Raw genomic sequence first — 13,480 nt, forward strand, 5'->3', positions numbered from 1 at the left:
CATCAGTAAATATTGGAAAGTTCTCATCTTTGATGATGTTTTGAAGCATTATTGGTTATAAAAAAGAAAATGGCTGCACACCATTATACATACAAACAATAGAGTTAAGAAATGGGGATAAAATTTTATCTAAATAAAATTGGTACAATACTGACTATAAATGAGTCAATGGAAGCTCTTAGCGCACATATTTGATCAAACGTGTGTCGGGCCCATCTACCAGGCATCAAGGTGGCTTCCGCATCTGCGGTAGATGGGCACACGTTTGATCAAATATGTGCGGTAAGAGCTTCCATTGACTCATTTATAGTCAGTATTGTACCACTTTTATTTAGAATGACCCCCATTTCTTAGCTCTATTGTTTGTTAATGTATAATGGTGTGCAGCCATTTTCTTTTTATAATTATTCCCACTATGTCATAGTCCTCCTCAGACATTACTAATTCAAGTTAACTAAAAGAGCATCGGGTCATCAGTATAAAATGCCTGGAAAATCCCTTTAATTCTACAGAACCAGGAGAGTTAAAGGAGGCCCCATGATTTAGACTATGTTCACATGGAGGAACTACACATCAGAAAAGTATGTATTTGCTGTGTAATCCACACCCGAAATCCAAGGCTAGGTCTTCGATTTCTGCTGCAGTTGGATTTAGCCAACTCAACACTGTAAGGCCTCTTTCACACGGGCGAGATTTCAGCGCGGGTGCAATACGTGAGGTGAACGCATTGCACCCGCACTGAATCCGGACCCATTCATTTCTATGGGGCTGTGCACATGAGCGGTGATTTTCACGCATCATTGTGCGTTGCGTTAAAATCGCAGCATGCTCCATTTTGTGCGTTTTTCACGCAACGCAGGCCCCATAGAAGTGAATGGGGCTGCGTGAAAATCTCAAGCATCCGCAATCAAGTGCGGATACGGTGCGATTTTCACGCACGGTTGCTAGGAGACGATCGGCATGGGGACCCAATCATTATTATTTTCCCTTATAACATGGTTATAAGGGAAAATAATAGCATTCTTAATACAGAATGCTTAGTAAAATAGGGCAGGAGGGGTTAAAAAAAAATAATAATAATTTACCTCACCTTAATCCACTTGTTTGCGCAGCCTGGCTTCTCTTCTTTTTTTCTTCTTTGAGGAAAAGGACCTGTGGTGACGTCACTGCGCTCATCACATGGCCTGTCACATGATCCATCACCATGGTGATGGATCATGTGATGGACCATGTGATGAGAGCAGTGATGTCATCAAAGGTCCTTTACCCAGGTCCTGAAGAAAGAAGAAAGAAGAGAAGCCGGGCTGCGCGAACAAGTGGATTAAGGGTAAGTTAAATAATTTTTTTAATTTTTTTGAACCCCTCCAGCCTATTTTACTAAGCATTCTGTATTAAGAATGCTATTATTTTCCCTTATAACCATGTTATAAGGGAAAATAATTACATCTACACATCCTTGAACCCAAACCTGAACTTCAGTGAAGAAGTCCGGGTCTGGGTACCACATTCAGTTTTTTATCAAGCGCGTGCAAAACACATTGCACCCGCGCGATAAAAACTGAACAACGGAACGCAATCGCAGTCAAAACTGACTGAAATTGCGTACCTACTCGCGCGGGTTTGCCGCAATGCACCCGGGACGCATCCTGAGCCAAAACGTGACGCCTGTGTGAAAGAGGCCTTAATCTGCATGTGGTCACCTCCGCTACTTCGACCCTGAAACTGCCGAAAGAACTGGCGTTTTTTTTTTTTCAATGTTTTAAAATTTGTGCCAAATGAACCCAATCAATTGAACACTTATTTTAAGCACTTTTTGACACAGATTTCAGTGTGCAGCCCTCTTCTTTCAATATATTTATGAAATGACTTTGCAAATGACTTAAAAATGACAACTTTTATCTTTGTAAAAATAATAAATGATGTAGTTACTGCACAAGACCATAGTATAATATTACCAACGGGGTTAGAAACGATTGGCCTCAGCAGCAAAGGTAATGTAAATGAATGGAAGGTTATATATCTTGAATGACTTCATTAAATGTCATCACTACATATTAAATAGAATAAACGTTGGTAAAATTGGCCTGAAAATAAATTTGAGGAAATGGGTTGATAACAAACCAAGTGGCAGAACGCAATGCCAGGCAGCTGCTGCTAAGACTAATGGAATGACAGGATGCATTAACGCACTTGGATAAAACACAGTTCTGTCTTCATACTAGACATTATGTTGACAAAGATGTAAAATCATTTCTATGGAAAATGGAAAGATACCGCTGGACACCCCATCCGTTCACGCCTTGTGTAACTGAGAATAAATTTCATGTTTCCGTAACAAGAGCCCATTCTGAGGAGATACATTCATCGCTGCCTGGGATTAGTCTCACTACATTACCAAATCTTTGAACTTTAACAAGGGAATAGAAAAATGGCTTTTTCACGTAATTGTAATCTCTGATAAGCCACATTCCTATGCTTCATTACCTTCACTAACAGAAGGCAAGAGATGATATAAAACTCCCTGTATACCACCATGAGCAGCAAGGCTTCACTGATGATACACGCTGAATATGGTTATCATTATCAGGGCAGAGAGATAAGCAAATATATAGGGGGAACCAGACTGAATAGGATAGAGGTGAATGGATGGATAGATAGATAGATAGATAGATAGATAGATAGATAGATAGATAGATAGATAGATAGATAGATAGATAGATAGACACTTCGTGAGACTGATCTCCTCCAAGACTTCACCTCCATGGAGGAGGAAGAGAGACTCTCCATACGGAGAACACAGCGGCCATAGCAGCCATATATGTCAGTGCCTGCCCCCACCCCTAATGGGGATAGATAGATAGATAGATAGATAGATAGATAGATAGATAGATAGATAGATAGATAGATAGATAGATAGATAGATAGATAGATAGATAGATAGATAGGAGATAGATGAGTAGATAACTACATTGTGGCAGGAGCTGCTCTTATACAGTCCTGAGTGCCATGCAGTGTTGTTTTCCCATGAAAACCGCAGATACCTGGTTGGAACCTGACAGACCCCATTATACAGTAAGTCAATAGGATCCATCAGACGACAGTTGTATGGCGGATCCCTCAGAGTTTTGTTATAAATAAAAGCAACACATATGTGAACAGAGCTTTATGCTGGGAGACTATGAAGTCAGGATACAGGAATATTGCTGTTGTCAGTAATATAGGCTGTAAATCTGAATAAGTCATATTTTACTTTTTCTTTATGAAATTAATCTACTGTATATAAAATATTGAGTAATTCATTAGATGCAAAGTATTGTTTAATGGTGGTTTCACACATAGCGCTTTTTTTTTTTTTTTTACAAATGTGTCACGAGGGTATCAAGAGCCACGTCTGACTCCGTTATACCCGGGGTCAGGAAGTCGCAGCGGGTGGCTGCGCGCTCTATATCTAAAGATCACGTTGTTTCTTAGTGATTGTTTTCTGTGTTTGCCTTGCTATCCTTTTTGTCTCACTCAGGGATCCGTAGCTTCTCCTCCTCAGCTGTTTCTTGTCTGCCACTCCCTACCTCCTTATATTCTCCCCTCACACTTCTCTAGTTGCCAGTTATAGAGCTTCCTGCCTGGACATCTATACTGACCCACTGGAGTTGTGAATCCTGGTTGTCGTTCCAGAGTGCTTCCCTCCGGATCCCTGTTGGGCTTATTGTTGTCTCCTGTTGTCGCCCACCTGGGATTATATGTTGAGTCTGTGTTGTCTGTCCTCCCCCTGGTGTTTTCCCTTAGAGCTAGTGGTGCGGACTAGTGTTCCCATCGCCCTGTTCACTATCTAGGGCTCAGCTCAGGGAAAGCCAGGGCTTTAGGCACGTGATCGGCGTACGGGTGAGGAACCCGTCTAGGGACGTCAGGGCAGCCAGGTGCCAGCCGCCAGGTGAGTCAGGGGTCACCATCTTCCCTCTCACTTGGGCAGGGCCTTCCTCGTTCCCTCCCTCTGTGTCACGTATGTGATAGCCACGCCGACCGTGATATTATAACTGGCCATTACTTTTTGAAAAAAAATAAATAAAATAATTATATAATTTTTTTATTTGTTGTTTTTTTTTCTCTCTACTTAGAATCCAATATGGATCCTATTGATGCCTTGGCAGAACAGCTTCAAAGCCTGTCTTTGGAGGTGGCAGGATTGAATGCGTCTGTTCGCCAACAACAGCAGCAAATGCGGCAGACCGCACCCCCAGCGGTTGCTATGGGTAACCAGGTTGTCACAGAACCCAAGGTTGCTCTTCCCGACAGATTTTCTGGGGGAAGGGACAAATTTGCGACGTTCCGTGAGGCCTGCAAATTATATTTTAAGTTGCGCCCTTACTCCTCAGGTCATGAAGAACAGCGGGTAGGGATTGTCCTTTCCCTGCTTCAGGGGGATCCGCAATCCTGGGCGTTCTCGTTACCCCCTGGTTCTCAGGCTCTTCGGTCAGTGGAGGGATTTTTTGGGGCTTTGGGTCTCATATATGATGACCCTGACCGAGTCGCCCTGGCTGAGTCGAAGTTACGGAGACTCCTACAGGGAGATCGGTCAGCAGAGGAATATTGCTCTGAGTTCCGTAGGTGGGCTACGGATACTCAGTGGAACGACCCGGCTCTCAGGAGTCAGTTCTGCTCTGGGTTATCTGAAAGGGTTAAGGATGCACTGGCGCTGTATGAGACCCCCCTTTCCCTTGATGCTGTTATGTCCCTCTCTATCAGAATAGATAGACGTCTTATGGAGAGATCGAAAATTCCGGAGCAATTGGTTACCTCTCCCAAGCAACAGTCAGCCTGTACTGACTTAGATGAGCCTATGCAGCTAGGCGGAACTTCTCGTCAGGTCCGTCCTCCCGAGGTTCGCCGTAGGGGGGGGCTTGTTTTTTCTGTGGGGGGAAGGGTCATTTCATTAATGTCTGTCCCTCCTTTCTCAAAAACAAAAGACCGTCGGAAAACTACTAACCCCGGGCTGTGCGGAGGATGTCAGCCGGGGGGTATACGTTTCCTCCATACGAACATCTCAATTTGTGTTACCAGCGGTCATTGTTTTTGGTGTTAAGACGGAGTCTATTTCTTTTTTTCTAGACAGTGGAGCAGGGATAAACTTGATTGATGCCCATTTTGCCCGCACTATGGGTTTGTCTCTCTGTACGCTGCAGAGACCTATTCCCGTATTCGCTATAGATTCTGCTCCTCTGTCTCAGAGAAACCTCACCCACATTGTTCATAATTTACACCTTCGGGTAGGGGACCACCATAATGAGTGTCTTTCATGTTACGTTCTGGAGGGCCTTCCCTCTCCGGTGGTATTGGGTCTTCCCTGGTTAGTAGTGCACAATCCAGTGGTGGATTGGCAGGCCAGGGAGATATTGGAGTGGAGTGAGCATTGCAGAGAGAATTGCTTAAATAACAATTGCTTAATCGCCTCCATAGCTTCCCTACCTACATTTATTTCGGACTTTGAGGACGTTTTTTCTGAAAAGGGTTGTCAGAAACTACCACCTCATCGTCCTTATGATTGCCCGGTTAACCTGATTCCCGGGGCAAAATTACCCAAGTCCAGGTTGTATAATCTTTCGGGTCCCGAGAGACAAGCCATGAAAGATTATATCTCCGAGAGTCTGGCTAAGGGACACATCAGACCCTCTTCTTCACCCGTGGCTGCAGGGTTTTTCTTTGTTAAAAAGAAAGATGGGGGCCTGCGTCCTTGCTTAGATTTCCGTGAGTTAAACCAGATAACCATCCGTGACCCATACCCTCTTCCTCTCATTCCTGACCTTTTTAATCAGATTGCGGGTGCTAAGTGGTTCTCCAAACTTGATCTTAGGGGGGCCTACAATCTGATTCGTATCAAGGAAGGGGATGAGTGGAAGACAGTATTTAACACCCCTGAGGGGCATTATGAAAATCTAGTTATGCCTTTCGGTCTGACCAATGCCCCTGCTGTCTTCCAACATTTCGTTAATGATATTTTTAGTCATCTCATCGGCAGGTTTGTAGTCATATATCTAGATGATATCTTAATTTATTCGGCTGATCTGAAAACACATGAGGTGCATGTCAGGCAAGTACTGCAGGTCCTACGGACGAATAAATTATATGCGAAAATTGAAAAATGTGTCTTCGCCGTTCAGGAATTACAGTTCCTGGGATATCTATTATCTGCTTCAGGTTTCCGCATGGATCCTGGGAAGGTCCAGGCAATTTTAGATTGGGATCTTCCTGAGAACCTTAAAGCCCTACAACGGTTTTTGGGTTTCGCTAATTTCTATAGAAAGTTCATTAAAAATTATTCAGTGATCGTTAAACCCCTTACCGACATGACTAGGAAGGGGACGGATTTTTCCAAATGGTCTGACGCCGCTAAAGATGCATTTTCCTCTCTAAAGGAGAGGTTTACCTCGGCACCTGTTCTAATTCAACCTGATGTCTCCCAGCCTTTTATTGTCGAGGTAGATGCGTCAGAGGTGGGAGTGGGAGCTGTATTGTCTCAGGGTCCGTCTCCTGGCAAATGGCGTCCTTGCGCTTTCTTTTCCAAAAAATTATCTTCTGCGGAGAAGAATTATGATATTGGAAATAGGGAACTGTTGGCGATTAAACTGGCGCTTGAAGAGTGGCGTCACTTCTTAGAGGGAGCAATCCACCCCGTCACGGTGATTACGGATCACAAGAACCTTCTGTACCTAGAATCGGCTAAGCGTCTCACCCCTAGACAAGCTAGGTGGTCGCTATTCTTTACCAGATTTAACTTTGTAATCACCTATCGTCCTGGGGCAAAAAATACCAAGGCAGACGCATTATCTCGTAGTTTCCCTGGAGGGGGTAACGTTTGTGATCCGGTACCTATTTTACAAAGAGGAGTGGTTGTCTCTGCTGTACACTCTGTTCTAGAGGGAAAGGTGTTAGAGGCTCAGGGGGACGCCCCGGCCTCTTGCCCCTCAGAGAAATTGTTTGTACCGTTAAACCTGCGTCTTGAATTATTAAAAGAACATCATAATTCGGCACTTGCTGGACACCCGGGTAGTAAAGCAACCTTGGAGCTTTTATCTCGTCGTTTTTGGTGGCCAAGGTTGCGTCAGGATGTAATGGATTTCGTGTCTACTTGTTCTACTTGTGCACGCGCGAAAGTCTCTCATACACGTCCAGCAGGGTCTTTATTGCCACTTTTCATCCCCAATAGGCCATGGACACATCTGTCAATGGATTTCATCACTGACTTACCGTTGTCGGCGGGTAAAACAGTTATCTTGGTAGTAGTAGACAGGTTTAGCAAAATGGTACACTTTATTGCGCTACCCGCACTTCCTAATGCTAAAACTCTCGCTCAGGTGTTTATCAGTGAAATCGTGAAGCTTCACGGGGTCCCTTCCGATGTGGTTTCGGATCGGGGAACCCAGTTTATTTCTAAGTTTTGGAAAGCTTTTTGTTCCCGTTTGGGGGTTCACTTGTCCTTTTCCTCAGCTTTCCATCCTCAGTCGAATGGACAGACTGAGCGTACCAACCAAAACCTAGAAACATATTTAAGGTGTTTTGTGTCTGAAAACCAAGAGTTGTGGTCATCATATTTACCGTTAGCTGAGTTTGCCATAAATAATCATTATCAGGAGTCCACTGGCAAGTTACCATTCCTTGGTGCATACGGTTTTGATCCCCAATTTTGTACTTTCAAAGAGGGGGGGTCTTCTGGGGTTCCCGAAGAGGAAAGGTTTTCTTCATCTCTTTCATCGGTATGGCAGAAGGTGCAAGTTAACTTGAAAAAGATGAGTGGTAAATATAAATGCATGGCCGATAAGAAACGGTCGCCAGGTCCGGACCTAGGAGTGAATGACTATGTGTGGTTGTCTACTAGGAATATTAAGTTGAAGGTTCCTTCTTGGAAACTGGGTCCTAGGTTCATTGGTCCCTATAAAATAGTAGCCGTCATTAACCCTGTGGCTTTTCGCCTGGAGCTACCTCAGACTTTTAAGATCCATAACGTCTTCCATAAATCGTTACTCAAGAAGTATGTTCCACCTCTAGAACCATCGCCGCTGCCACCTCCTCCTGTCATTGTGGCTGGTAATCTGGAGTTTCAAATAGCCAGAATTGTTGATTCTCGTCGGGTCCGCCGCTCTCTTCAGTATCTGGTGCATTGGAGGGATTACGGTCCCGAGGAAAGAATGTGGGTTCCAGCGTCAGAGGTAAACGCCAATAGGTTAATTCAGACTTTCCATGCCTCTCATCCGGAGAGACCTGGTCCTGAGTGTCCGGAGGCCCCTCGTGAAAGGGGGGGTACTGTCACGAGGGTATCAAGAGCCACGTCTGACTCCGTTATACCCGGGGTCAGGAAGTCGCAGCGGGTGGCTGCGCGCTCTATATCTAAAGATCACGTTGTTTCTTAGTGATTGTTTTCTGTGTTTGCCTTGCTATCCTTTTTGTCTCACTCAGGGATCCGTAGCTTCTCCTCCTCAGCTGTTTCTTGTCTGCCACTCCCTACCTCCTTATATTCTCCCCTCACACTTCTCTAGTTGCCAGTTATAGAGCTTCCTGCCTGGACATCTATACTGACCCACTGGAGTTGTGAATCCTGGTTGTCGTTCCAGAGTGCTTCCCTCCGGATCCCTGTTGGGCTTATTGTTGTCTCCTGTTGTCGCCCACCTGGGATTATATGTTGAGTCTGTGTTGTCTGTCCTCCCCCTGGTGTTTTCCCTTAGAGCTAGTGGTGCGGACTAGTGTTCCCATCGCCGTGTTCACTATCTGGGGCTCAGCTCAGGGAAAGCCAGGGCTTTAGGCACGTGATCGGCGTACGGGTGAGGAACCCGTCTAGGGACGTCAGGGCAGCCAGGTGCCAGCCGCCAGGTGAGTCAGGGGTCACCATCTTCCCTCTCACTTGGGCAGGGCCTTCCTCGTTCCCTCCCTCTGTGTCACGTATGTGATAGCCACGCCGACCGTGATAAAATGTCACCTTTTTCAGTGTTTTTAAAACTTAAAATAAAAAATAAAAAAGCTAGATAATTGCTTAAATGGGTTTTCTGGGTGTAGCATATCACCTATCCTCAAGATAGGATATATCAATATCTGATTGGTGGGGCTTTGAACCTAGCCCCCCAAGCAATCAGCTGTTCAAAGAGGCCATGGCACTCCTGTGAGCGCTGCAGCCTCTTCACAACATACCAAGCACAGCACCACACATTGTAAAGCAGCTATGCTGGGCTTAGCCCGCCCAGACCCCTTCGCTTGAACTGGATTAGATGGCACATAGGCTATGTGACCAATGAAATTGAGGGCCATGGTCTCTTCAAACAGCTAATTGGAGGGGGTGCCAGGCGTCGGACTCCTACCAATCAAATATTGATGACCTATCCTGATGATAGTTTGTCAATATTTTACTCCCAGGTACCCTCTTTAAGCCAAATGACAAATATACCTACTCACTATGAAAAATTTAGTTTTTTGTGTCAGTGGTGTTTCTTCAAAATGCAGGATGTGGTGCTATGGTGTTTTTTAATGCGCTTTCCCATAGTGTTCTTTAAAGAACTTAAAAAATAAAAAAATATTTGAATTGAAAAAAATTAAATGAACAAAAAGTGCATACAAAATGCATTATATTCATATCATTTTTACAAGACAAAAGATCACTCCTGCTTGTGAAGGAAGCGAGTGTGATAATAACATTATAGTAGACAATTGCTCCCAGTTCATTTGGATCATGTATGGTATGTTGCCAGACTACAAACATGCAGATGTTAAAGGGAACCTGTCAAATGCAGTCCTATGAGTAGGGAATATTATAGAGCAGAAGGAGATTAAAAGGGTTTTCAAGGTTTTCTGTATAGATGGCCTATCCTCAGGATAGGTCATAAATATCTGATCGATAGGATTCTGAGGATAGGTTATCAATATAGAAGACACAGAAAATTACTTTAATATATAGCTTTATAAGGAAAGACTCAGAATAAACTGTAGCAGCAGGCAGCTCTGTCATTGATCGATAGCTATTTCTTATATAGGGAAGTCCGTCAATCACTCAGTAGGACTCCTAAGCATAGAAAGAGAAGAAGGATTCAGAGGCGGACTATCCATAGACCCTACAGGGAGTTTTCCCAGAGGGCCGATGCCCTCCTCACTGCTCCTGGCCGGGTACATACGTACTACTGGGGGAACTATAGGGGGTCATTATCAAAGGTAGTCCGGACAGCATGCTGAAGATGGGGCTGGCTTGGTGTTGTGGCCCACATCTCACTTCCTAAGCCCCCTGTTCCATATCTATACTAGAGACAATTGGAGGAGGAGAAGGACAGAATGTGGAAGCTGTTAAAGGCCACCAGAGAGGGACAGCTTCTGGGGAGGTATTTTGTGCTGCATTGTGGCATTTGGTTCTGTGAGGTAGTATTCTATGTTGTAGCATGGTATTACTGACCCTGACAACTTGTATTGGCCCCATCTACTTGTGCTGCCCTACCTTCTGTCAATTTGGACCCATCTACAACATTGGGGCCGCTTTTAGTTTTTTTTCCAGGATTTCAATGCAGGTTATACTGAATTGTTTCTATATGTATATCAATCTGCTCATTTCCTCCTGCTGTATAACATGTTGCCTGCACATCAGACACATGTTCAGCATGACAGGGGATCCCCCTCTGCGTCATCAAGTAAAAGCTAAAGGTTAATAAAAGTATTGATCACAGCTACAACCGACACCCAGGTAAACATAGCATTGCATAACACACACACAGCCAAGCCGTAATAAATATTTCTAAGCCGTTCATTATATCGGAAATGCCACCCTCCATTTGCCTGGCATTATAATAGATGTGTATTGTGTATCCACAATGGAACACCATCAAGTGATATGCCTGAGCATTCGCAGATCCAGTGTGGAGTTCCAACCTTGAAGAAATCAATAATGGAAAATGCCTTGATTTATAAGGCTGCCTAGTTATGTCAGGCAGACATTTCATGGGCAGCAAACCTACTTCATTGGATTTGTGGAGGATCAGAGGAAGAAATGTCAAACTTAATTCAGACGCTCAATAATGACAATCAATTGCATTTCTCCATTGTCTTGGATTTTGGTTTACTTGAAGAGCTACAGATGTTACGTGGACCTCTGGGTGCGTAGCCCACATTTGGTTTAAAGATGTAGCAGAACTGAGTTTTCATTCTTGATTCTTTGCATTTACCACTTGCAGTCCTATGTAAAACCATAGTGATATCACAGAGCAGCTGCGTGTAAAACATCTCATCCAACATATCTGACAAATTAGGCTCCGCAACAATTGATAAACTGCTTCGTTACTTCTATATAAAGAATTAATCAGCGGTATTCTGCTAATTCCTTAAGGGATTACAGCAACAAGATCTAAACTGGTCTTGTTGTTGGCTGATAAAATTTCCGATTTAATCTCAGATTTTCCTTGACTTAACAACCGTAAAAAAGCAATTGGCAGCCCGTAAAGGCGTTTTAATTGTCATGTTAATGCAGATGGCAACCTGTTTGAGCCCAATCAAGTCCAGTAGGTCCTGGCATGAATGCAGAGCTATAGATGGGAGCTGAGGGCGCTGTGAATACCATTTTATCAGCAGCATATGGTTGCTAAGCACTTCATGCAGTAGGTTTAGTTCTTGTTTATATCATAAGGTGATGGTTATGCTGCAGTGTGAAAGGGATTTGCCTGTGGAATTCCTATACACAGCTTATAGGATTCTCCATAAGGAGCATCATGCCTCCACACCTGGTATGTGAAACATAACAACACATCGTATTAATCCAACATATTAATATTGTCGACAAATCTCCTGGATTATAATAATGAATTGTCCAGGGCAACCACTATTTCCCAGTGCATTACGATTCGCAACTCATTCAGTTGCCAAATTCATTCCCTGGTTGACACCAAACTTAATGGCTGAGGTTCAAGACAACATGAAAACACGTTTCATTGTGAATCTTTTTGTCTTTGGCCTCGCAGTTTTCACAGGTAAAAAAATCTTAAAGGCAACCTGTTACTAGGCTTGGGGCTACTAAATTACGACATATCATTATATACCTGGGGGTTTCGCTTTCTAACCATGCCCAAGTCATAACCAGCCATTTCAGAATAACGTAGTCAAATAATTAATCTGCTACCGGAGAGGAGTCCAGGTGATGAGTCCAGCGGCCTCAGCCATATTGCTGAGATGATGCTGAGGACAATATACCTTGCTTCAGTGCACATATGTACATGCTGGTGGTTTACTGTCCCCAAACCTAGCTACGGGCTCTCTTTAAACACCTGTGAATACAGTGCAGCCAAACAGGAGCGTTGCAAAACCATACCAATCTTTGGCTGACCATCAGCCATACATCGGCCAAGAATCAGCAGCTATGTGTGGACTCACCCTACACAATAACGATCAAACAGATCTCAAACAATAGCAAATATATTTTCCTGATGATGAAAAGTATTTTAACTGATTGATCGGTATTGGTACCCTAGACACAATGGTTACTGGTGTAACTATGCATCAGACATGAGTCACTGCTACATATATGGCCATATTACGTGATTTCTATACAGCACCACACTCCATAAGCAGAATTGTCAAACGGTATGTGTCACTTAGACAATAGACTAACATGATGCTGACTATGTTGCTCAAAACTCCCTAAGTATACGATTAGTTTGCATGACGTGTTTCATTGCTGAGTGACTTTTATCAGCCACGAGTGACAGCCTTCCCTTCGGAGAGTAAAGCACCTGAACTGAACATCTGCTCTGAATATAATGAATTACAAGCCTCATCTGTCTAAAACAGAACACAGCATGACGTGAGAGAAGAGTAGGAGAAGCGTAAGGGAACAGTAGATGAGGGATGATGGGAGTCTTGCATTTCAGTACAATGGATGCTGCAGGACATGCAAACCCAAAAAGTTCCAAATAGATAACTTACCATATGAAATCGGTACAGTGGCTGCAAAAGGTTGGCTGCTTGAAGAACCTGGCGGTGAACTTGTGACTCTTGACCTCGTGCACTAGTTTCTGTCTGAGAGCTCCCTTCCTACAAAACAGTGGTTTTACAAAAGGCTGCTCCACGTCGGTGCCGGTGCACACCTGAGCCATCTTGTCCAGGTCTTTATTGCTGCCACTATCTGTGAGATTTCCAGATTCACCCAATGCCAGAGGACACAGCGAAGAAATAAAACCTGAACACCTGGCAGAGAGAAAACCAGAAGCAGCTCTTTAATAGGTGCCTGTGGGAATGAAGGATGGCAGAGGAGAGAGCTGTGGCTGTGAACCTCTCGCTGAATATACTTGCTGTAACTGTAGGGCAGCCGTCAGCGCACACACTGGAATAATGTATGTGTGTGAGTGTGGAGAGAGACACTGTATGATGCTATCTTCAGGAGCCTAGCAGATAGAGAGGGCAGTTCTTCAACATATCCTTCAAAAGGAAGGGCTTTTCTCTGTCTACTAGGAGCAAACCAGGGGAGTTTCTTAAA

At 44.0% G+C, this 13,480-nt stretch overlaps 1 protein-coding gene across 1 annotated transcript in view; it reads right to left on the reverse strand.

Annotated features, from left to right (window-relative positions):
• Positions 1–13,279, reverse strand: part of PRKCG (protein kinase C gamma) — a 634,337-nt gene extending 621,058 nt beyond the window's left edge. The window contains 1 exon segment of the mRNA XM_040434717.1: positions 12,931–13,279. Coding sequence (XP_040290651.1) covers positions 12,931–13,100 — 170 coding nt within the window. The 5' untranslated portion in view covers positions 13,101–13,279.
• Between the last annotated feature and the right edge of the window lie 201 nt (positions 13,280–13,480).

The sequence above is a fragment of the Bufo bufo genome, chromosome 1 (assembly GCF_905171765.1).
Source record: "Bufo bufo chromosome 1, aBufBuf1.1, whole genome shotgun sequence".
Lineage (NCBI taxonomy): Eukaryota > Metazoa > Chordata > Amphibia > Anura > Bufonidae > Bufo > Bufo bufo.